At 37.7% G+C, this 26,726-nt stretch overlaps 1 protein-coding gene across 1 annotated transcript in view; it reads right to left on the bottom strand.

The window, feature by feature from the left end:
• The window catches only part of INADL (InaD-like (Drosophila)), a 149,447-nt gene extending 122,721 nt beyond the window's left edge, over positions 1 to 26,726 (bottom strand). The window contains exons 1-13 of the mRNA XM_010582302.1: positions 26,652 to 26,726; positions 25,503 to 25,558; positions 25,254 to 25,420; positions 23,327 to 23,518; positions 21,798 to 21,937; positions 19,828 to 20,026; positions 18,035 to 18,163; positions 16,040 to 16,252; positions 12,201 to 12,303; positions 10,306 to 10,394; positions 8,926 to 9,064; positions 8,491 to 8,622; positions 1,931 to 2,007 (exon numbers count right to left, since the gene is read on the bottom strand). Coding sequence (XP_010580604.1) covers positions 1,931 to 2,007; positions 8,491 to 8,622; positions 8,926 to 9,064; positions 10,306 to 10,394; positions 12,201 to 12,303; positions 16,040 to 16,252; positions 18,035 to 18,163; positions 19,828 to 20,026; positions 21,798 to 21,937; positions 23,327 to 23,518; positions 25,254 to 25,420; positions 25,503 to 25,524 — 1,602 coding nt within the window. The 5' untranslated portion in view covers positions 25,525 to 25,558; positions 26,652 to 26,726. The remainder of the gene's footprint in view (positions 1 to 1,930; positions 2,008 to 8,490; positions 8,623 to 8,925; positions 9,065 to 10,305; positions 10,395 to 12,200; positions 12,304 to 16,039; positions 16,253 to 18,034; positions 18,164 to 19,827; positions 20,027 to 21,797; positions 21,938 to 23,326; positions 23,519 to 25,253; positions 25,421 to 25,502; positions 25,559 to 26,651) is intronic.

The raw sequence follows: 26,726 nt of genomic DNA on the forward strand, positions 1-26,726 counted from the left end.
CACCACCAGTTTTCTTGTAATGTTCTTCCTTAACGTAATTTGTTTATCTGTACCCTTAGAAGGTTATTTACTCCAATTTTAAATGTAATAAGATGACATCTGTGGTGATATACAGCCCAGGGTTGGCATTTGGGACACTGAAGTCAAATATGTTTGGGAGGATCACTACACTTGTTAGATTTGGAAAATATATAGCAAAAAATCAGGTAACTTCAGACTCCTTTGCAAATTTCTAGTTTAACAAAGAATCTACAAAACAATACTAAGCCTCAGCTTTTTCTTTTGGCTTAATTTTAAACGGGGCTTCCAGCATCTTGTTTTCTAGTACCTAGGGTATTTTTCCCCACAGACAGAATCCATTTCATGTCCATTCAGTTGTAACTAAATGAAGCTATGACTGGTAACTCCTCAGCTTGACTGCTCACACTTAGGTACCTGGCAAAAAATACCACGCAGTCATACATCCCTGTACAGACTTCCAGGGTCTCTTTCTGTTCCAGCAGGATCTCAGCTCCTCCCATTGGCACCACAAAGGATCAGGAACACAGAAGCCATGAGTGACACCAAACCCTCTCTTCAAAGAGCTATTTCTTCTGAAGAGAAATACCGCCGAGAGAATACTCAAACCTGTGGGCACCTTCAGGGTGACTTTCTGGGATCTGAGTGTAGGAGTGAGGATAGCATGAAACAGGGACTTTGCTACCAGGATGAAATCGAACTAAACATTGTTATTGAACGCAGCCAAGCAAGACTAGAGGTAGGTACAGATGACAAGAACTGGAAGAACCAAAAAATTACTTTCAAAATGGGATGCCACAACAGTTTCCTTCTATTATTTAAAAGGGCCAATCGTTAACATTCTCACTCCTGACATTTTACTGGCGGCAGCTAAACAAGAATTAGAAACGAACAGTTTCACAAACTAAGCAGGTTTTCGTCCTCTGTGGGAAGTGTGATAGTGCTAAGGGAAGTAATATCAGACACTTGAAATGTAAGGATGGGAATACCAAGAAACTGAAGTGGGCAGCCAAACAGATTTATTGCATCATGTACATAATCTTACACGAACTTCAGATCTTAAAGGAGTGCTAATGGAAAGAAGAGAAGCGAGTTTCTCAAGGCAATTCTTAAAGCTACTTTAAATCTTCCAGCAAGTGACTGGAACGATGGCTACTCCAAGTAGTAAAAATAAGTGTCTCTAAATCAACTGGACAAGCATTGCAAAGACAAACAGGGCATTTTCTTGGTGGCGGTGAGAATTTTTTAAGTCTTTGGAAAGAACACTGGCTGGAGTCTTTTATCTGTACTCACTGCCTAACACAGCACTGAAAAGCCGTAATGAATTATAATTTCAGTCAACTCCTTATGACAATTCATCAAAGCAATCTTTTGGTTGTCAATTGTTTAATATGAAGTGAAGAAATATCTAATAGACACTGGCACCACAAAGTTACACTACCGTGAATTACTTTCTATTTTCTCAGCACGTTTGAAAATCATTCTTTCATTCTTCTAATAAAATTGTAAGATTCTTCGTGAAACACAGGAGCTCTATTCTGAGCCTTTTTTTCCCAGGACACAATAAAACAAATAGATCATAAATGAAATCATAAAAATGCCCCATATTTTAAGTGGCTGCTATGATGCAGATTTAAAAGGACAGTTTATTTTCTTAAATCATAGTTCCTGTCTAGTATCTATATAACAATAATATCTATATAAACAGAATAAATAAATAAAAAACCAACAAAACCCAACTCATTATAACACTCCTATATTTCAGCCTTGTTATTACGGGAAACAAAATTTGATGTTACTGATCTGTTCCAAACACTAAACTGTTTTATAAACAGCCTGTAATGCTAAGCTCACAGATATGTAATTTAAAGAAATAACATACATGAATGCAGTTTATTGAAAGATAACATACCATAACTTCGTATTCAGGTCCCAGCAGGTTTTCCCACTTGGATTTCAGCTCATGTGCTGGAGGGAGTGGGACTCTTCCTAAATATGAATATGAATATTAAATTTACAAGCATATTGTACATTTGGAATTAGGTTTACTTCTAAATACTTCAATAAAAATTCAGTGTAAATAAAAGATTAGAGGGAATAATCCCCCAAAGGAAAGTGCATTAAGCTGAGTCTATCAAACAGCGCAAATCAAAAATGTCTTTCTTTGGAAAACAATGCAAAATGTCAGCTACTGCTAACGTGTGATTTATTCAACTGAGAAGCAGAAGAGGTGATGCTTGCATTGATGAGATGCGAGTTCTGTACCATATAGCACTGTAAATAAATCATTCTTTCAGGCTGCAAAACAAATTTCACATGACTTGATAATTTGTTGCTATAAAAATGCTTGCCACTCCAGGGAAGCATCATCTCCCACCAAAATGAACTCCCTTAAGAAGTAAAACACCTGACAAGATATTGCTGTTATCGAGGGGCTGCGTCAGCACAATGCAGTCACAGACTTTATTTATACATTTGGCAGGTATAAAAGCTTGTCTAGTTTAATTAGGCCAGTAAGTAACATGAGCTTTAATATAAGCTCCAGTTCTAAACCAGTCTTCCGTGGGAACTTGGCTATCTTGACATTTATATCTTTTCAGCTTTCTTACTTATGCAACCAAGGCAGTATTACATTCATGTAAGACAATTTGACAGAGCTAGACAGCATAAAATGACTGGCTGCCCTGCATTTGACCTCATCCAGAAGCTCAGTGCACATATAAAGTTCCAAGCCGAAGCAATGTTTAACTGGTAAGAATCAAGCTCTAAAGCAAATTCCATCTAGCAGCTACAGCAGCAGCAACTGGGGTCTGAATTACCAAAACCTGTTCCCCCCCACCGAATGACTGTAATAGTTTGTCAGATGTCTAGACAAGGCACAGACCACTTAGTATTGCTGATGTGTCGTACTGAAATTTAGAATGTAAATCACAACCTCACATTTTGCACACAAACTAGCAAGTAAAGTACCTCAAGGGAGGAATTTTGAAGATACCAAGAGGAGCTCAAAGCCTGCCTACTAGCAAAAGCCAACAAAAACGGGATGTCAAGCTGCCTCTGCTTTCAACACCTTTGTAGACTGCAAAGATAAAACATGAGCTTTGCAATACAACTCTCGTTACATCATTTTATAAATTTGATGTTTTCTGATCATTAAAAACAAAGATTTAAGTTAACTTACACAACATAACCCATCACTGTATTTCTTCCACTTACTTTCTGTCATGCCAGAGAGGCAAATTCTGTCTGATCTGCACTGAGAAACCACACTCCTCAGAGCCTAACAACTGAGATTTCACTTGGAAATATCCAGAGCATCTTTAACCTATAGGCTCAAGGAGATACACATATTCAAGGATTCCAGCAATTCAGATAACTATTTTCTGTCACCAAAAAGAAACCCCACCAAGAATAAAAACTTGGGTTTGTAAGTATAGCCCACAGGTCTCTCTAAAATAAATTATCTCCTTAAAAAAAAGGGAAGACAAATTGTCCCAAAATTCCCAGCTGTGAGTTAAGGGTTTTTTCCTCCACTGAAATTTAATTGAAGTTTCTAAGTAGAAGTCATCTTCGTGAGCCTTGTTATCAAGCACAGGCTGATCACTATCTTTACTTCCCAACTGTAGCAAAAACAGAACACCAGTGCATTTTTCTACTCCTTCTATTTGCAGAAATACCATAGGGACAGAAATTCTTTAGTCTCTTTTTCTGCTATTACAAAGTTATAGCATGAACACACAGGACCCAAGCACCTGCAATCCCTTGTGCAGCCAAATATAGATCTTAAGGTTCACCAGGAGTAATGAATCTCAGGGTCAAGCTCAAAGTTCAGTTCAGTAACTGTAAGCTGTGTTCAGCTGGCTGAATACAGATTTTTTTGTCACTTCCAAAACACATTACCAAAATCTATGAGTTGTTCAGAGCAGGTGCTGATGCACGTCTTCATTTGAAGTTTTCCCCTTTCTTTCTTTCAAACACCCTTTGAAGTCTTTGCTTGTAACTTCCTCAGAACTGTGGAAATGTTGGCTGGAGGGATTTGGATTAAATATATTCAATTCCAATGGTATTGCCCAATTCACTTAAAATATTCCTTTTTCGCCAAACAGCTTTTTCCACATGGCAGCTAATAGGAAGTTTCTTTCTAGTCTCTCATCCAGCTGGATTTCTCATGACCTGAGATACGCACCACGTCTGCTGTAACATGCAAGGCCTCAGAAATGAAAATGCTTCCCAGGGACAGCTTTCATTAGGAACAACTTTCAACATATTTAGTCTGTCCTTCTGCCTGCACTTCCATACAGTTTTTCACTTCTAATTAGCAAGCATCAAGAATAAATCACAAGTGTATTGTAAAAATAACCTTTCCTGGTCAGAGTTGCTGGCATCTTCAAAATTGGGATCTTGAATCTTCTTGCAATTTCCTCCTAGTTTCACAAACTTACTGTACAAAGATGTATACGGTGCTCTAGTGCACTTCATTAAAGCACTACCTTTATCTGCCCTACTGTTGGATATTTTTCCCCAGCCATCTTTAAGTGGCTGACTAGCATCATCATCATATCTTTGGGTTGTGAGTACTGCTGCAAGGCAAAAGAAAGCAGTTCTGCCCAGTTTGCAGTCTTGCAGATGCAGCTGTTAATTGCCCTAGTCTACTAGCAGAAAGTTTCAGGCCTCATGGACATTGCATCCTAAACCATGTTGCCTTTGTAACAGAACTGCTTAAGCGCGGTTTTGCCTAGCCAGAATTACTATTTAATACCTCTTCAGGAAACACAATTTAATAAGAATTTCACACAAGTGGGCTTAAAGGGAAGTAATACATATTTTATAAAACACACCTTTTACATTAAACTTCTAAAAGCATTTCCAGAGTTTAGTCAGAGCCTTAAATTAGCAGTATTTACTTTAGCACCATTATAATGACGTGCCCATCACCATGTCCAAAATAAGCACCTATCTTTAGAATTTAAAGTTGGCCATTAAATTCTATTCCAAGGTGAAATCTTGTACATCGTATTTCAGTATGAGTAAAATTTGCAACTAAGTATTTCAACTTTTTAACAGAGATACACACACATATACTTTATAGTTGCATAAAGCTTTTGCAGAACCTTGTAACTTAAAGTGGTTTTTCACTATTAAAAACCCCCAGTTTAATCAAGCAATGATACTTGCTTACCATTGCATTAAATGCTCCTGATTCATTACTCAGTTTCAAAGCCATGCCCATTGCATTATCCTGCTGGCCCAAGGAGGACCAGCACTGCTAGATGGTATCAAGGGCAATATCCAACTGCAAACAAACAGTATCTTCAGTGTTTAAGTTTTGGTATCCCAAGACACACTGTGCATACAAATACATTATCTGGTATTTTCCAGGGTAAGGGGAGCTTGGATGCATAGGAGAATAGAAAAATCTCGTAGTACGCTTGCTACATGACGCACTGGGGAATGCAGTGCAGATATACCACACTGCCCCTGCCAGGAATCAGCATGGGTCCAACCAGCAGCTATGGATTCCAGGCAATGAAGTCCTTGCCAGACCCAGCTACATCTCCACCGTACTCTGCAGAGCTCCAAGGAAGCGGATTACGAGATTTGCACAATGCTAGAATTGAAGGGGAGCCACTCATATACATACAACTTGGTTACAAACTCCTTTTGAGACTAAGGGCTTTGGAGTATTTACGGACAGGCAGTGGATCCACATCAAAGCAGTTTGGGTCTGCTATGAAAAGGGCTCAAAAATACAGTTTGATCCAAGCTGATTATCAGCAGAACAGGGATCACTAAGGCATATCTAGATAACACACCTTGAGACTAACAGACTTTGTTAACTTCAAGCCAGGTAAAAGCAATTTTAGTTCCCAGCATAAACTGATCCTGGCACTGATATACCACATTTGCACAGCACTAAGTATTAGGAAACAAATGCCTTAAAGTTCTTTTTGCATCAGGGCAGACATCTGCAACCTGTGACACAAGATAACCCAATCACGATTAGTCAGGAACTGAATACAGAGATATTGTTAGCTTCAGTAGAAAAATAAAATACTTTATGTGCAGAAAGTTCCACAGTAAAAAAGGACTGGGTGACACAGGACAGCATGTGTTGCTCTTTTCTAGCAAGTGTAAGTCCTCCTGGCTCTTCGGCCCCTAAATACATCTCACTGCTAAGTCCTTAAGTTTCTTGTCCATTGTAAGTACAAATCAATATATGTTCTTCCATTCATACAGCTGAAACAACACTTTGATAACCTCACATCTCAGCTACTCAAGCACCTCTGCTTTGGCTTCCTATTTCTGGGAACATGCAGAAGTCACAACAAAGGATGTCTGGTTACAAGGCTTGGACAGAAAAGTAAACCAGAATGAAACATAGGAATTGCTACATTTCTCTCCTTTCCAGGTTGTCTTTAATACTGACAGATCTTCCACAGTCATAGCAAAATTGTTATTCATTGACAGCCATAATTTAGAATCCTCTATTACATCTACATATCTTAGAAACTACAAGGCATAAGGATAATTTATGCTGACTTTAACACAAGCTGTAGAAATTCACCCAGAAGTTCTTGTAGAAGAGCCCAGAAATCTGTAGGGGAGTTGAAGCACACCTTCTGGAAAGACCTCCAACCTTAATTCAGAAGTCAGCTAAAAACCAAAGCAATCCATGCCTTTGTGATCTGCCCTATGTCCAATTGCCTTTGCTGTTAAAAACACATGCCTAATTTGAACTCCTATCCAGCTTCCGATTCCAGCTATCAGGTCTTTACGTCTATTATGCCTTTGCCAGACCAGAGATTCTTATCTGCCTGCATAAGTGTGCAGTCAACAACTTCCAGTTCAGCTAGTAAGTTCAGGACAAGCAAGCCAGAATTTGCATGTCTAGACACTGAACTCTAGTTTCTAACAGTAGCATGGGAGGAAGCAGTATGCAACAGTATTAGTACCACAAGGTAAATGAGTTGGGTCTGGGAACCATCAGGCAGCAAGGAGAGGTTCATTGCCAACTGGGGAATCTCACAGGAGGGGGACATAACTTGTGCTAAGCTTCCCACTTCTCTGGCACTCCAGAAAATGTCGGTGACCAGGAGCACTATAAGCAGGACAAGCAAACAGGAGCAAGGCAGTTACAGGGCAGGTGGCACACAGGTGAGACAGATGTTCATGGAAATGGCATCTGTCTCATTTGTGTGGAAAATGACCTACAAATGGAGACAGGTCCCTGCTGCTGCAGCAGCCACCTCTGGTCCTTCAGCATGCCCTACTCAGTCAAAACTCCTGAGGGAGGATGCTGCAGCTCAGGTCACAGGTTGTAGGAAGCCAAGTCGAGCAGCTTGGAAGGCAAGTTCTGACGAAGTTACTGCAGTGCCAAAAGAGGAAACTGCAACAAATGGGCATCAGAGATGATGTACAGGAAACCGACAGAATATTTTGAGAAGACTCTGCAGATGCAGCAGCCTAAGACCTGTGAGGGCAATAAGATAGATATGACTGAGGTAACACTGGATCGGGAAGTAAACGTGAACTCCCAAGAGTTCCATCTCCTGATGCTGTTCAACTAGCAATCTGGTTCAGGGCCCTGGCAGCAGAGGAGGATGAACACAACTCCTCTGTCAGGAGAGGACTGCAGGCAGGACACCTCAGGTTATCAGAGTAGGACCAGGGCTAGAAAGAAGAATCAGTGAGCTGGAGGCATTCAGCTCTATAGAGTTTATGAGATTCATTCCAGAGCACTGAAAGTGCTGCACCTCCACTGTCTATAATCTACAAAAAAAAAACCCAAAACAAAACATGGCAATCAAAGGGGGATCACTAATGACTGGAAAAGGGCAAACTTTATGCAAGGAGGAAGATCCAGAGAATTATAGGCCAGTCTCACCTTTGGCCCTAGAGAGATCATGAGATACTTCCTCTGGGAATCCATTTCTTAAGTGATAAGGCAAATCAGGGACAGTTAATATAGATTTGGCAAATAACTGACCAATCTGACTGCCAAGATAGCTACGTGGATGAAGGGTGTAATACACCTCAACTTTACCAAAGCTTTTGACACCATTTACACCAGCATTCTCATTTGGAAACTGAGGAAGCGTGGGTTTGATGACTGCTAAATAGGCTGAAAACTAGATGGACCACTAGGTCTGGGATCAAAGACAGCATTAACCAATGGCTTGACAGCCAGTTATGAGAGAAGGTCAATAGCTATAAGGGCTACTATTATCCAGTATCTTCATGAGTGACCTCCATGATGACACAGAATGCACTCTTGGCAAACCAGTGGACAGTGCTACATTGGAAGAGTTGATAGATCCAACAGGTAGAGCTTTACTTCAGAGGGACCTGAATAAAAAGCATTACAGAGCAAAAGCTAAAGATGGAGTAAGCCATGACAGCCCATCGGTATTGAAAATGGATTAAAGACAATTGCACAGACTTAGAAGACACACTGCAAGATATCCTATCCACCTGTTTTATGTAGACTCTGCTTCTTGTCATTTTTAAGATTATCCTTCTGCTCTTGGTTTTCCTCATTTTTAGTGTCCACACTAGTTTCAGTCCCTACAGCTCCAGGTGACACAAAGGTTGGAACAGGTTGCACTGTGAAAGCAGATGAAAAAAAAAAAGAAATCATATGCTGCAAAATATATGAAGTAGTAACACCGCCACACTAACTACTCCTTTTTTTTTTTCTTACACAGGAGTTTTGCGGTCAGTTTTCCCGAATCCCTCATTTCTTTCCATTCCTCATTAAGTACCTCATTTTCTACAGTGTGCCCTTACAAAATCTAGGATTATGTGGTATCTAGTCCTAATTGTTAAATTAGGTAACTGTAAATTGAGTGAAAAATAAAATCAGTTGCTGAAAAAGGGGTGTGTAGGGGCGTGGGGGCAAAGGATTACCTCTATCCGAAGGTCTTTCTGAATAAATAGTAGAAGAAGGTTTCCTTCTAAGTAAGGTAAGGCGTACAGTCTGTCCTGTGTTACGCAATGCCTCTACCACTTCTTGGTTGGTATAATCCTGTATATTAACTCCATCAACCTAAACCAAGAAAATCATATAATAATAATCATATTACATTCTTAGACTGTACCGTACACTGTAAGCAACATCCACATTATTTTGTGCAGAAATTATAGGGTTATTCACCCAAGACAGTAGTATTTGCAAAACAATATCATTAAATCAGTTACATTTCACTAGATAATATTTTCAAAATGCATTTTAAAAGGAAACAAGAGTAATTTCTTCTGTCTTCCTGGGGCAACCATGAAACAGAATTTACTAATCTAAGCATGCACTGATTTCCCCCTGCAATTTTTTGTTTACAAAAACCAGCTTCAGGAATATTGTGGTTGAAGCTTCCCAGCAAGAGTAGTCAGCCTAGAACTCTGTTCAGTTCATTATCACTGTTGGTTTTCTCATGGATTTCTAACACGCCACACACAAGCCTACACACATTACTGTTTGTATAATGCACTCTAAACAGCCCAATTCTTACATTAATTCAGATGTTTTAATTTACACCCAAAATACTCTGTTCACCTCACTGTTAGATCATGCATCAACAGGGGCTTCTCCTGCAAAGCTGCAGATAAAAGCACAAGGCTGTATCAATTTTTGCTCTCACAAAGAAGCTGACTTTGGAAGGTCTGGCATAGCACACATTTTAAAAGTAATTTAAAATCATATCTCTATAAATATTACCTCTTAAAACAAAAAGACTGTGTAATTCATTCCTGCTTGTACTGTGAATGCAAAATTGGCTATTATTCAATTCACTATTATTCAATGGTTTTTAATTTTTCTACACATAAAGCTTGGGTTTTTAAACCTAAATTGTGACTATTGACATTTTGATCGTATCCGTACGATGCTGCACAGTCATCAAATACCATAAACAGTGTGCCACATCTTGCAAAATCTTAACCATCCTTGAATCCCATTTAATGCAAATAGAGGCTGATGCTGCTCATCTTTACTTCAGGCCAAAAGCCACGATTCTCCACTCTGAAACATTTTAACCCAAATGCTTGCCTCTTTCATAGCTAACTACTATTTAATACTTCTTTGAATACAAAATAATTTTAACCACAGCAAGCCAAAGCTCATTTCTGTTACAAATCTATCTAAACAAATAGGAAGCACCAAATTATTTCCTCTGCAAAGCGGAGAAGGTTTAATTGATTTTAGAAAGTCTTTACTACATTGTTCTTTTAACATTGAGATGTGTAATGAAGTATTAGTTCTACAACAATATATAAGCAGACTATTTTACTTACAGCAACAATTTTGTCATGAACATGAATTTGGCCATTGTGGTCAGCAGCACTACCAGGTATTATATTTTTCACAAAAATTCCTGAAGGTTCTGTTGGCAGGGGGAAGGGAGAAAGAGAAACAAGTCACTACATTAACCTAATTTGTTTCTTTTCTTACTAAGATTTTTAATTATAGCCTTTTTCACACACTTCTTCTGTCCACAAAGTTATGATTCTGTAAACCACCAACATTTGCATATTACCACTCACACAGCTTGACATAGAACGACTGAGGATCTCAGATGGAAAAAACAGCACTGACACAACCACCTGTACACTGACCTCAAAATCTTTTCTTTAAAATGGCTCACAAGAGGCCACCTCCTCCATTGATTCATCCCTGGGCTTACCCAGGCTTTAAACCACAATCACTTAAATCCATGCTGCATTTGATTTCAATAGGACTACCTAAGCACATACTTTACTTTTAGCTTAAGTACTTTGATCAGGACTTCAATCATCTTACAGCTAAAGAATTTAGTACTTTAAATCTTAATGAAAAAGGATTTTTCTTTAAAAAAAAATAAATGTGGAAATCAGAAAAGCTATCCTTTGTCATATTTGATGTTTGATTATTAATTCTAACTTCTAATTAGAACAAGGAAATAAAAACAAAACAAACAAAACCCAAAAACACAACAGTAAAAAACCCAATCATCAGCTGAAACAGTAACCCTTCCCTTCCACAAACTCCCACAAAACATGAGATGCTGATCTTTAATTCTAGTTAATCTTGACACTTCATCCATCCTTTCTGAACACTAACATTCCTCAGACACCTGCCCAACATGGTTTGTCCATGCTCAGCAAATCTCCTCTACCGGTGCTTCAAACCCACCTTTTCCCATTGCCTGATACTTGCTCCTCCCCAACCCAGTTCCCAGTGCTCACTGCACTGGCCTGGGATTCCTGACACAAGAGGCAACACAAGATGGTCTCCTGGGAATGAAGAGGGCTGGAAAGCAACCCCAACTGCACTGCACCACATTCCCAGAATACTTTCTGGAGTCCCACGAAGAAGGGGAGGGGATAAAAAGCACTATCCCTTTCTGTAAAACCAGATATTCAGTTGAGTCAATTTTAAAGACATTACCATTTGTGGAACCAACATTTGAAAGATGAGTTAATAGCTCTAATTTAAAGAGGATTTACTAAAAATCCCAAACTGATTCTATGTCCCCATACCCTAGCGCAGCTATTTTAATCTGTTCCCAGAGTTTAGACACTGAAACAGCCATCTGCCAAAGACAACTACATGATCTTGTGAAGGTGGCATACACATCATGCACAGCTAAGATTCTCTGCATCTCCTGCCTGGCAGAGGGATGGACTAGTTAATCTGACTGATCACTTCCACTCTAACACCTACAATTCATTTAACAAACAAAAAGTTGTATGTTGAGCTATTTTGTACATACTGAAGATGCCATTCAAAAATTAATCCAAACTGGGGACATCCGATACTCTGGTTTTGAAATTCTTCTTAAAATGCGCTATCTGAATCATGCTATATACCACAGGGGCAAAATAAGGAACAGTGTGGACAGGAACCTGACTGTGTTAGACACTGTATATGCAGGAACTTCCTGTTACAATTTAATGTCTTGCACAGTAACAACATAACCATGTCAAATTCACAGTCCAGCAGTCAAGTAGGAATTATTTTTTTTAAGCTAATTAAAACTCTAAAAATTTTTGTGGCTGAATTTCACTTTGCATCAAGTTCTCCAAATATCTTCTTCATAGATTTTGTAAGTCACAGTGTTTCAAAGAAGTGCTATCCATTTTCCCTAAAGTAAATAAAGGGTATCTGAGAAGCCCCTGTCCTAGACCTTACTAAATCCTGTAGAACTCACCTACATCACTTGTGCCAGCATATCCAACAATTGTTATCCCCAAGCTTTGCCCATTCTTTTTTATAAGTTCAACATCATAGGTCTCAAAAAGGTCGGTATTATCCTATAAATAAAGCACAAGACAGTAAAAAAACAAAAAACAAAAAAACCAACTCATCATTTCCCAGTACCATTACAATACTGCAGGTTAATTAAGATCTTCAGAAGTGAGCAGTGATTTTCATTTTCCCATTTTAGGAGGGATCATATTTGCTAAAAAGATATACCCAAGATTGGGTGACACCTTATTTTCAGCAAAAGTCATTTGTTGCTCTTTAAATTCTTTCATAATACTTTCTCCACATACCTGTCAGAGGTATATTATTTATATTTTATGGAAAACAAAGGTTTTCGTTAGACTGTTCAGGAGCCATTTCCCTTTGGATTCCACTGCCACTTGGTAACAACAAGCTTCCCAGTCAATCCCACAAGACAACAGACACCCTGAATGCCCTCAGAATTTCTTCTCTCCCTTTCATATGTTAGTCCTGATAAACAGTGTCATGAAACCACTTGCTTGAGTGCTTTCTACTGGACAGTTAGGAAGCAAAAAACCCTGGTATAAATACAGTGTTATCACATCACACATTTCTGTCAGAAAAAGTGATGCTTATCTCTCTCCTTGTTATCACCTACTAAGGAAGCGAAGGGCAGCAGGAAAGGGATCTAGGGATCTCAAAACAGAAACAGGTTCGATGCTCTGAAATGAAACAAACCATGTGTATACATAGTTGGCACAACTCTATTACAGAAGCAGTTACCTATTTAAATGCAAATACAGGAGACTAGGTAGGTGTTTGCTCTTATTGTTTGTTGTTATGCTAGATCCCAAACCACAAAACCATTCCAAAAGACAATCTTTGACACGTCAACAAGTCTGATATGTTCCTGTTCTGATTTGACCACCACCAAACTGCAAAGAGCACTGGAAGCCTCCAGGTTGTCCTCCATTGTTGAAGGCAATGGGAAGCAAAAGACAATTAGTTCGCATTCCATGAAAATTATTTTTAAGACCTAACAGAGGAAGGGAAAGTCTTCATTTGTAAATGCTTTATTGTTGAATAAAGCAAGTTCTCATAACAAACAATACTTGAAAAGAGAAGCACATAACATGATCTGTTCTCTGAACCCTCCGCTTACTACAATTACCAAAAAAACATCTGACCTTACACTGGAGAAGTATATGGAAAAAAGTCCCCTCAAAGTTGGCCCAGTATGTCTGTGCAACTCTACTCTGACAAGTAAAAATCAAAGCTGCAAGACAGAGTTCAAACAGGACACACTAAAGACATTGGTTATACCAAAGAGAAAAAAAATCAAGAATGTAGATCTGGGATTGCAAGGGATAAATTAAAATACATAAAGTTGTTTGTTTTCAGTAATCAGATACAGCCCAATGAGATCAAAAAGATGATGATGATGATCAGAGCAAAGTCTGTTAAAGTGATGAAATCAAGAGAGATAGCGTCACTGCCAACAGCAAAAATGGATCAGGAAATTGGAAAACATTTCTTAAGAGAGTGAACAAAAGAGAAGTTTAATCAAATGCTTGCCAGATATCAGCTTTGGAAGGACCTATATTAAAAGCAGGCCAAAGTTATGGCCATACCTATTTCACTTTTCACTGAAAGAGAAATCGATGGACAGCTATCTCCTTTCTTATCACACACACCTCCCTCCACTAGCCAACTCATTAAGCTCATTAAATGTTTTCCAACTCTTGCTCCATAAGATGCTGATGGAGATGAAGATAAGTTTTGATGCTCTGTCACTTATCTTTAGGAGAGGGAATCAAAACAGTAAACAAGCTTATAGCAACATCTGAAATGGAGCTATGGCCTTGAGAGTCCTGCTATTTTGACAAAAGCCCTACATAGTCAGTGCTCTGGTGCTACAGAAATTTTCTCTAAGTAGTGTTACTGGTAGAATGCAAAACATTAGAAGTAGAGTCTGGAAAAATCAAAGTAGGAGAGTCCTAAATACAGTCAGCACAAGTAGGCTGCTAACACTGCTGTCAGTATCTTGGAGAGTACAGGTAATATGACTGTTTTCTTGTCCCCATGCATGGACATAAGTAGTTTCAGTTATTCTCTACTACAGGAAATTTAAAGGAAATCAAATATTAACATAAAACTGAAAAAAACTAACCATATATTAAAAATGCCTTTCTGCTGGTTTGCAAAAAAGAAAAGGAAAATATTTTCTATTCCAAAGCTCACAGCTAGCAAAAGTACTCAGAAACCAGAGAGAAATTAGATTATAGGAAAAAGTTCTGTTGTAAATCAGACACAACCTGAAAGGTGGACCATTAAAATCATCATTAAATTAATAAATACATTCAGATTAGCCACTATTCTTGACTTCAGCAAATCTTTCTTAACACCAGAAAGAGGAGCTTCTTCAAATCTAAATATGAAGGCACTATTTAGTTCAATGACATTCAGAAAGAAGTAGATGAAATAGCAATGTGATTTTTTTTCCCCTCTAAACTACATAGCAGGAATAAGGAGGACACTGAAAAGGCATCCAGAAGGAATAATATTTTATAAAGGCTGCAGCATGTACAATGCTTAGGGTTGATTAGCAACAAACAGGCCCACCTTTGAGGTGGGGAAGAGAGAAAAATAGTACTTTGTAGAGGAAACAAAACTAGGACCATGTTATTTTTTCCTAATATGGGCCCTGGAAAATATGATACAGCCAGAAAATAAGTGCTTCATAACGATGCTGATTCTCTAGGAAAGCCTTTTTTCAAAGTATAAGCCCACTTTTAAGACTCCAACCTTACGTACATAATTACCCCCTCCCATCTCTCTGCCACTCACGTTTCCTCCTACACCAATCCCTCTTCTGAGAAGAGGGGCTTGAGAAGGACCCAAAATACTTTGCTAAGTATTCAGCCACAGTAGTCTTCCAGAGAGATGCAAGGCAAAAAGCTAATGGCTGCCTTTGCAGTGAGTATGCCCAGGCAGCGAGGAGGTGAGTTTGTAACAATATGACTGCTGGTCTGACCTTTAAAAATGGTGCTTCAAAAACAAACAAACAAAAAAGCTCTCTTCACTCATATTCAAGAAACTAGACAAGAAAGAAAAGGCTACTCAGATTCTACACCTAAATCTAAGCAGCACAGTAGTAGCAGATGGTACACAAGCACAGCTTTGTTTATGTTTCGAGACCTACTGTACACTTAGTGTAGCATTTGTTGATTTTAATTACTCAAAACTGAAAAGAATGACTTCAAAAACAAGAGACTTTGATATGACCATGATAAGATTTGCTAAAACAAGTTTCAAAATTTTTAGATATATTTCCTATCACAGACAGTAGCGTAGACTATGAAAACATTACACTTATGTTTCATAAAGAGATGATTGTGCTGAATAATTCTGGTGTGGCCATGGCGCTCTGGATTTCAGAGTAGGGAAATTCACAGTGAAGTTTTAAATCCACTTACAAATGACTGATTAGCAAAAATGTAATGAGCTAAGAAGGAGAACCAGAAGTACCATTTATCGATAACGTTTATGGTCTTGGTAATTAAATTACCCACCTGAAATAAATTCTGTAAAGCTGGTCATTCCGATCCTAAGATTATAGGTATTAATAACATACAGGAAAAAGGGAAAAATTATAGAAGGCAGGGCTATAATAATGACCACTTAAATACACACACATAATATCTGGAAACTCAAAAGAGGAGAAGCACTTTAGGTCTCAAGAACACTCTGTTCTCCTCCTCCTTTCTGATCACAAGCCACAAACATATTTTAAATTGTCACAAGTAAACACCAGATACTTACATTTCCATTTTGAAAAGAAGGTAATGTACTGACTGGCCAGCTCACAGGAGCTGGTGGAGTCTCCATAATTTCATACTTCGGGTCTCTTGCAACTATCATCCTAACAGAATTCCCACAGTTTCTCAGCACTTGGGCAACTTGTTCACTGGTCATTCCTTGCACATTGGTCCCTCCAATCTGTAGGATGTGATCTCCTGTCCGAAGCCTCCCGTCCTTCAAATGTAAATAAAATTGCAAAAAATGTTTCTAGTCTATACATAAAATATCTTTTCTATTACAAAATTGAAACTGTGTACAGGCATCTTCATGGCCATGAGAGCCAATGCAAGAAAATACCGTAAAATTGACCACCACAGCTACATACTAAATAATTCAAGGAAGTGTTTGCACAATCATGCACTGTTTTTTCCACAGTAGTTAAGAGTGGTATATCATCCTTTCCAAAACTGAGTAAGATACACAAGTTGAATAGCACCATTCCTAAGAAAGTGGTTACTTTTCTCATTTAGGAGAAAACAGACAGCAACAATGTTTTATGATCTCACAGGTTGTTATGTATTGCCATTTCATAGACTACTCCTCATCACATAGGGGTTAGAATAAAAAGCACAGCATTTTGATTTAGGACTTTTTAGAGTTTTTCCTAATACTTCTATATAAGCCTGGCAATTCTTTTCTCACATAACTAGCTCCATCTCGAGCTAGTATATCCGCTGAACGTAACAAGACTCCACACAAACCATTTTTTACATGATAATTATGATTCATGACCTACATCATCATTTCTACTATAAGCAAGCATTCATAGGACCAAATCCTCAGCTGGTATTGATCAGCACAGCTCCACCACCTTAGGTGCATTGATTTATACAGCAATCATAGCAGAGTTATTCCCAGAACTAACTCAAACTCATTTACAAACTCATCCAATTTTAACATGTATATGTGCTCATTATTTCACGTGTTCTTAATGATGTCTCATTCAACTGAGAATGATGTGGTGAGTTCTTAACTTACATGCTTCATTTGTAGTCAAAACACTTTGTTCCTTACAGCAAAACAGGTGTTACACAATAATTAAAAAATTCTCATTTATACATGACAGGTTCAGGGGGAAGCAGTCAAGCAAAAGCCAACATTTTCCAGGAAAGCTCTCCAAATATCCAATTTTCGTTTCCATCCTATACTAGAGGAAGTACCTTAGCCTCTCTTTTGTATGTTACTGGATCTTGTCTGCATGGGTTCCAGACCTCAAATATTGTAACTTGCCATGACCAAATTCACATTAAAAATCTGAATCTGTTTTGCTATTGCACGTGTTCTACTCCTGAAATGTAGCAATACTTAGAACTTTAAAGATTAGCAATCAAAGGCTGCAAACTGTACCCGTGCAACTTTAAAAGATATCAGTAACTTCAAAAGGCTTTGCTTCAATCCTAAATGTCTCCTTGAACTGGTCAGACCACAGGGCAGGGATCAAAACCCATTTAAAATGAAACCCACTAAAAATAGGTGTAAAATCTTACAGATCTTAAATCTGTAAACTGAATCTTGCAACACAGTTACTTCAATAGGGCAGATTCTCTTGCCTGACAATCCATTTGGAGAGTTTGTCCCTATAGATGTTGCCAAATGTGCCAAATTCTACAGAGGATGTGCAAAACCATTAAGAATATTTGTCCTCCCCCAGACTGACCAAAGGCTGAAAACACCAGAAGTATTGAAAATATTAGAAGGTTAGACAACTTTTCAGAATTTCTGCATGTTCAACAATGTTATAAAAGCCAAAGTATGTCTGAGAAACAACTTAATTTTTATCAGGTGCTGACTTTTTCCTCAATCATACCTTCAACATTCATAAAGTATATGTTGGCATTCAGACTTTGATGCTATCAGCTTCCTTTTGTTTAGGTATATTAGTTTATTTTAAGACTGTCAAAATCAGTTAATTATACTTTACAATCAAACAAGAAGTGACATAATATAACAAATTACCCGATCTGCTAATCCCCCAGGAACAATTGTTCTTACAACTACTCCACTCGACTTTCCTCCTACAATTCCAAAGCCTAATCCTGAACCATCGTTAATCAGCTCAACATCTTCAACATGGCCCCAGTGAATCTGCAATTAATAAAAACAAGAGATTTTAATTTCAGTTGATCTTTAATGTTTCTTACTTTCACGTGTACCAGGAATGACAGGAATTAATAAGAGCAATTTTCTCTCTTTCCCCAACATATTGGAGATCTGTTGGATTTTATTCAGTCAGCTTCATTTCCTTATAAATACGCAGAGGGATTTCTCATCTGTTTTTAAACATACATTTTGTCCTTCACTTTCAGAATAACAGGATACTAGGAAAAAGCTTGACTAAGAAAAAGCAATTTTAAGATTTTCTTGCCAAAATAAAAACTATCCTTTTAGTTTTTCATAAATCAAGACTACTGCAAACAACACAGAAAAACAGAGGCAAGGAGCTTGCACTGGCCTAGTTTTCACTTAGCGTTGCCCAAATTCTTATTTCTGTTATTTCACTTACACACTCTAAATACCACCAGTACACGCTGAATTAATAGCGCAGTACAATATTCTGCCATACTGAATTGGAAGCATGTTTCTAAGCTACACTGTACCATGACCTTATGTTCTACAAGACAATCTGAAAATAACAAAGCTGTTAAGCAACCCAAACCCGGCCAATGTTTCTGTCAGATTAATATCTCATAGAAACCAAAATGGAGCAAAGTAGGCAGATTTAAGTCTTCTGTGAATAAAGGATTTATTAGCACACTGAAAATCTTTGCCAAAGCCAGTTAAATATCATAAAAGAAGTTTAAAGACCCCCTGTAGAGATATATATTTGTATTTTATTTTGTTAGTCTGTTCAGTGCAGATCTTTCAATGAAAAAGCAGTTAAAGTTTAATTCTTTAAAATTTTCAGTGCAATAAACAATATTGATTATCCACTAAAACCTTCAGATTTCACTAGCTCTGTAATAATCATGAGGGAAATAATTACTGAGAATAAGGAAAAGCACTGCTCTTAACCAGATTTTCATCAAAACCTACTAGCATAATAAATTAAGATTCCAATATTGCAAACCCTGAATTTAGGTGTGCAGTTCGACCAAATTCAGTGAAGCCACCTGGACCATATGGTTTGAACACAGATGGAAGTTCAGCCCTAGCTTATTACATGTTCCAGTGACAATCTCTCCTTCCTCAAGAAAACAAAAGGGTTCACAATCAATGAAATTTGCAGATAAAAAAGAACCTGATAATTAAACAGGGATCGAGAGGTTCTTTAACTGATACTTTTTGTTTGTTTTAAAAACAAAGACAAGGCTTTTTGTTTTGAGCAGTTTAAGTTTAAATTGGTTGGGATATTTCAAGCAGTGCTTATGATAGGTTATGTTTACACTCTTTTAAGATGTAATCAGAGCATCTTTAATTGCTGAACACAAGTAGGTTTCAGCCGGAGATACTTGTAAAATGCTTTACCCAGCCCATGCTGAACAGACCCTGCTGCTAAGAATATGTTGATCTACTTAAAGCTTCTGCTATCCTATAAAAATCCAGGATCTATTTTATAACAACTTCATGCAGCTTTGCCATGGAAGCCTTATACTTATTGCATGATCAGTCTAAATGAAATGTCATCACATATAAAATCTGATTAAAGAAAAAAGTCCCTATATGTAAAGCTTGCTAACACAAACACTTAAAACCGCAAAAAAATATCCAGCATAGTTCAAAATCTGTATTTTAACAGTAATACAACTTACAGTCTCAGGTGGATTTATATCACTTAATAAGACAGCCGAAGTTCTGCTGTTTCCTTGAACTGGCTCCCTAGCAACAACCAGATGTAGAGATCCTGTGGATTGCTGGAGGAGGGCAATAGCGTGCTGATGGGAAATGTTCTGATCCAATGGGGTGCAATTAATGGCCAGTATGTGGTCATTTTCCTTTAGTCTTTGATCCCTTAACAAAACATTAAAAGCAATATTAAAATGCAGCATAGTGACTTCACAACAGGCTTGTGTAATTTAAATATGAACATGCAAAATACACAGTTATGCAAGGTTAAATATTTATATATTAAAAAAATCTGCTTATTACACTGTCTTCACCAACTTACACATTACATGCAATCCACGCTGTACTGAACTGCCCAGCCATATTTTGTTCCAACTTTATAATGGTACAGAAATTTGCTCAATTTTTGCCTTTGCTTCTATTCAAAATTCAATGAAATTCCCTCATAATTTCTTGACAGGGCAGAAAAAATGTATTTTTGTAGTTATACAATGAACTAGGAACTATTCTTCATTATGTTTAGCACCACATGATACTGTCTCTAAGTACCCACAACTCAGGCTATGATGTTGTTTTGTATCATTATTTGATCTAAAGATTGATGAGCTGCATATTTATACCTTACTCAAAATTCACAGTATCAAACTTCAGACATCAAACTTTCTTCAAGCAATACACAGTTCAACTTATACCTTAAGAGAATATAAATTTCACAGTTAATTCACCCTAGTGATGAATTTAGATTTGTGACAAGAGGGAAACCATCACTCATCTGCTTTGTTAAATATTCATTCTGAGCACGAGACCAAACTGTTACATAGACAGAAACTGCCTTCAAAGCTCTGTAGGAATCCAGAAAAAGTCTCCAGGAGATCTTGCCTCAGAAGCAAAATGGGAAGCATGCTGGGGAAATTTATAAACTCTGAAACAATATAACTGCACATCTTAACTAACGCATTTTAAACTTCCTTTTTATCATGTGATGTTTAAGATGTTTCCCAGAAATCACTTTCTTCAAGCACTAAATGTATTTTAGATTCTCTCATTAAAGAAAGTGAGCAGCAGGTCATCAAATCCTAAAGTGAGATATTCACCCTCCTTTGACATCCGGATCAGTCCATCTGTCTCCACTTTGAAAGAGCCTAATATGCTTTTCTTTAAGTGTTCTCTGGTGTGTTCTCTGTGGGCCCATAGCCATTATCATTCCAACCTCTCCCCACTCTTTTTGTCATCCTGTGTTGGCACTTCCTGACATGTGTTATTTAAAAAGTGACACCAATGACTTGAAATCTAGACACATTTTCTTGAAACATAATTCCAAGCACTGCATTTGTCTCATGCCAACTCTTGTGGTTTTACAATCACATTTTATTTTTAAAGGATTGCTCTGTCTTTTGTTGTTGGGTGAAAACCCACAGACAATACGGGAAGAAACTGCCTGAAGCCTTGATTCTATGATGACATCTGTGCAGGGATCTGTCGGGAGAAGTGGATCTAAATTTACACAGGAAACAAACAGTAAAACCAACTATAAATAGGGCATTGTCATAGGCACATAAATGAAGAAACAAGGGGGAGGGGAATCTTTCATGGACACAATGCATAAAAATTCAAATGGAGGCTAATTTTTATTTTCCTTCTATTCTTTTCTGAGTTTTCTTTTGTTTTTTAATCAGTACTCAAGATTCTCTTAAGTGAGTCACGATTTCTGGAAATTCAATTTATGAATGGCTCAGATATTTAAAACTCATCTGAAAATCTGATCCTCAAAACACGAGTCCATTTAGCTGAAAAGCCAGAATTCAAGATACTACCAACAAAATATCCCACCAGATAACCCAAACATGTTAGTCTGATAGATTTTTCAACATGAAAGTCGTGACTTTTACCTTCATGGAAATACTGAGATTTTCCAATACAATTATAAAGATCTCACCTGTCGGCTATGCTTCCTGGCTGGACTTCCTTGACAAAGATACCAACTTCTCCCAAGCCGTGATTTTTAAGGGCAACCACACTAAATCCAAGACCTCCAACAGAAGGCTTTTCAATCTTTATTGATTCTATTTGTCTCCCCTAATAAAACAGAAAAAATTGATTTACTAATTTTTAATGCAATAGAATGAGCTAGTTTAAGATTTATGAACACCAGGAGAATTATTCTCCTCCTAAGACTAAACAAAGGCAAAATACTGAATATGTTACTTCTATAAAAGCTCCTCCATTTATTATTTTTAATATAGCAGAGTATTGGATATGCAAGCACTCTGAGGTTCTGAAACCTCAGGGAATTTAAGAGCTGCTTTCACACTTCATTCACATTATGAGATGAATTCCAAACTGGATGAAAACTATGAACGAAGTGCTGTCTAGAGCAATATATTTGGGATTTCTGGAAATGCTGCATAGCTAAACTAAATTACTTGTCTTTTGGCTCCCCTTGCCTTTAATGCTGATTTTTAGGTACGTGTTCAAAAGATTGCAGCTTTTAAATAAAGAAATTAATTTCCTTCCTCTCCCTGCAATTTCACACTTAATGTTAAAAAAAGTTTGCTTTTGCAACTGCCTGCTTTTCAGTTCTAATACAAGGTTTCTGGGGTTGTTTACTGGGAAATATTACTTAGAGAATGCACTACTATCACAGCTGTTTTATCCAAAATAATGTGCAGCCTTTACTGCTAAATCTTTTATCTGATGAGTTAATGACACACTAATGAGAAGAGTTATGCTCAAAATATTACAGCTACATTAAGGTAGTCAATTAGCAACAGTTACTTAATATAGAAAGGCATGACTAACCAATTAAATTAATGGTTCAAAGTAACACAGAACAATACATTTGTGATGTAAGTGCCAATCCCACATGGGTGGATGTCTGCACCTGTACAACTTCCATAAGCATCTGGTACATGCTACATCACATGTTAATGAAATCAGCATCTGTCTGGCAAAGTTAAGACATACTAAATGAAGAGTTAAATAAAATATTACATGCCAGTTCTTTTAATCATTTGCACTGTTCATATATTAACAAAGTTGGTACATCTCCAGTTTAAAATGTACTTGATAAAACAAGTCTCTCCATCAAAACAAGTTTCTGCAGAAAATGTCCATTTTCAAATAAGTGTCACCAAATACCAAAACAAATACCAAAAACCTTTTCTGGCAACTGAAATTTCTTTTCTACATTGGGGTGTTTGGTAGAAAGTAAGACAAAAAAATTGGCAAAGAAAGGAAAAAAAAAAAACAACCCAAAACACCACACCAAACCACTTTCCATTGCTGACATTATCTTTCACCGGGAAATGTTATCCTCAGCACTTCTACTCTTTTACTGGCTAGGAGGCACCACACTCCCAGGTACACAACAAAAGAGCATATTTGAAAACGTACTCCAAAAGCCTGCAAGAAAAAGTTTGACATTAAAGGAAAATAAGTTTGTTTCACTAAGCCTGAGAGCCTTACCTTTGCCATCTGTTGGATGATTGTGTTAAATTCATTAACTCCTAGGTTTGGAGTGAAGGTAGATGCTTTGGGTTCAGGAGAACTGCAAGGTGTATTCACGCTCCCAGCAGCAACTGATTTGTCAGCAAACACTAGTAGCCCTCTCTTAGTAAAATCAAAATCTACTGAACGGTCAGAAGGCATATAATTCAGCTGTTGAAAACGAACAAAGATGTGGAAAAACTATTAAAAACAAAAGAAGAGATTTCCACATATATCATTTTGTGTGAGGACTGCCAAAGAAGCAAGCATACATATGTTCATATATGCCTATTCACACAAATATACTTATGTGTATAAATTAGGCAATGTTAATATATAAGCTATAACAAGCTACCATATCAAGTTTAAACTGTTTTTCAGAAGGAAAGTTCCCTGAATGTTTCAGCTGTGTTTCTACTCCACTTATTTTCTCCATTTCTTTCACACTTCTTCCCTGCCCATGCCCATTATCCTGTTTTCACCCCGATATTCCAGAAACAGCACATGCAAAAGCACCAAACACTAAACAGGCAGTCATGCACTGTTGCAACTGTCAGGCAAACCTAGACAATTTTGGCACAAGAATCCAAACTTTTTAAGAGTCACTTAGTCACTCAGGAGCCAAAGGCCTAGTCTGTATTATCTCTCCCCAGAGAGAGCCTAGGGTACAAACTAAATATCATTGAACATGCTATCATTGCTAGAACTTGCAGTTCAATTTCTAGCCCTGACAGATAATGAAGAAATGCAGAAATATTCCCAGTGCGACATAGTAAACTGAAAAATCCCATCCTGAATGAAACTGTTCATGAGAGACATGCTTAAAAAGAATTTCAAGAGAAGCTAAATTTTCTAGATACGATTATATCCAGAATGTTCAGAATTAAGTCCATTTTGCCACAGTCATAAAGTATGATCTTAGATATATTTGCATTTTCATACATTTTTAATAGCTTGCAGACATGCACCCAAGCTTTAGAAGGAAGGAACAGATGCAGCACCTACGTGAACATGGGAGGAAGGAAGAATGAACAGCACAACCACTACCATGCCACCCAGGTAGGACCAAGTGCAATACATTTGGCAACGAGAGCAAGGTGGCCTCATCCCCCTGACACCCGCCCCACTATATCTGCAGCTGGGCAGGTGCAGTAACAGCAGAGACAGGGATCACTGCTGCTTAGGGTATGCCAAGTTAGTCCCTGATCTTAAGTTTGCGTGCCTGACTTTGCTAACTGCACGGTGAGACTTGTTCATGCAGGTGCATCACTGATGCCCATGTCCACAAAATCTAAGTGTCAGTTGGCATTATAAACCAATCCACACAAGTTCCTTCCACTGCTGAAGCCAAATCATTTTAAAGCTAGCTTGGGTATGTCTGCATCAGAGCTTGGCAAATCTTCAGGAGCGGTTTTCTAGATTTTATTTCCCAAAGCAGGTTAACCATTCTTGTACAAGTCAGCAGGAACTAAGTGATGAAGTCTTTTAAGGAGAAAAGATGCTGCCAGTTAGCTGATAAATAGTATTTAGCTTCTACGAAAAACAAAGGATCCCAGTTCCAACTGTGTTCAGAACTCAAAGCACTAGAGATGATGTCTTCTGCAGATGCTTTTTTCCAGCTGATGTGGTTCTCAACGCCTGCCTCTTCTGCATCCCTTTCAAAGCACATCGCCCCATGACCTGTTTGTTGCAATACCACTTATTTTAGCAGTGACTCTGTAGATACTAGCTCGACCAAAAAAAAAAAAAAAAAAATCAAAGCCCCAAGAAAAGCCCAACATTCACTCACACCAAGTTACAGCTTATTATTGAGAGTGCGCTAATTAACACATGCCTGTGTACCCTGTTTTAAGTTCCAAGTTCACCATAGTTATCATCACACCAACAACCATAACTTTACACTCACTTGTTCCTTCAGTTGCTTGATGGATTGCTGGAGAGTCAGTATCTGGTTAAACAAAGGACTCCTGAGTGTGTTACGTAAAACAGTCAGGTTTTCATTATGTTGGGAATCTCTTTTCTCACACAGTTTTGCTTGCAGACGATCAAGGATCTGCAGTACCTGCTGTTTATCTGCACCACAAAGTAGTACATGTTAGGAATGGAGCTTCATTTCTCACTGTGTAACAAAAGTAATCACTTTCAGACGACATACCTGCAGCAGGATTTTCAGGCATGTTGAAGGGCGTTTTTGGAATTACTCAGAATAACCTAGATGAGGTTTAAAAAAAAATCAAATTAATAAATTATATATCTGAGCAGAATGCTAACAGATACACAGTCAATAAATGCAATAATAAAATACTAAGCTAACTATAACAACTTAATAAAAAAAAATACTACTAGCCCCTGCTGTTTACACCAAGTATTCAACAAAGGTCTCAATATAGCTAGCTGCACTGCAGCCTCAGCACATCCAAAAATCTTTCCTTGTTCTGTGTACTTTTCCTTTCACACACAGGAAGGAATACGAACAACTCTCTTTCAAATATGAGTAAAATAGCAGGTTATAAAAACCTGCCAAGAAAACACTGGGCCAAGAAAACTGAGACACAGCTATGTTCAACCAAATTTTTTTTAATATGGACATTAAAGTTGTGATCTTTTCAAATATACATACAGTTAAGATCTTTCTATTATTTTGAAGATAACTTTCCACCCAATTAATTATTTGTAGACAGCATTCTTATCACAATAGGTCAGGCCTGCTGCATGGCAATATAGGTGAAACCTTGCATGTCCCTATAGAACAACGAAGTTCCCCCCACTCACAAGACAGCATAGCAGGATCTATTCCAAGACGTTCCTAAGGGAGGTCAGTTCTAATCACAGCCCCAGTGCTGAACAGGTGAAAGAAGCCTGTTCTCTTCTACATGAGCTTGCCTTTCTCTTTACTATGTACATGACAAGCTTTTAAGAAGCAGAATATCCTTTATCACGCTCCTCTACAGTGCCAAATAGAACAGGCCTCCAACTGGGGCTGAGGCCTAGATGGCAGTATAAAAACAACAGACTTGCAATTAGCAGCCATGATAAATTTGTACCCTTACTTGCATGTTATTACATTGATGTGGAGCCTGTCATTTTGAAATCTATCAAGGCAGTTATACCAAAACATACACAAGAAACAAGATTTCTTCACTTAGTACAAGCTCCTCTGAAAGAAGTCAGCCATTTAATAGCATAATTTACATAATTTAAACTCTACCCAGTATACAACTGTGTAATTTCAGAATAATATATTTGGAGTTGCTTTGAAACAAAAATAGCCATATGTATATATATTAAAAAGCTCTGTATTTACTTTTTTAATCTTGCAATTCGAGAGTAGAAAGGGTCATATGCATCTGACTGTAATACCAGGGTAAGCACATCCCAG

The sequence above is a fragment of the Haliaeetus leucocephalus genome, unplaced genomic scaffold, assembly GCF_000737465.1.
Source record: "Haliaeetus leucocephalus isolate CR32 unplaced genomic scaffold, Haliaeetus_leucocephalus-4.0 Scaffold848, whole genome shotgun sequence".
NCBI lineage: Eukaryota > Metazoa > Chordata > Aves > Accipitriformes > Accipitridae > Haliaeetus > Haliaeetus leucocephalus.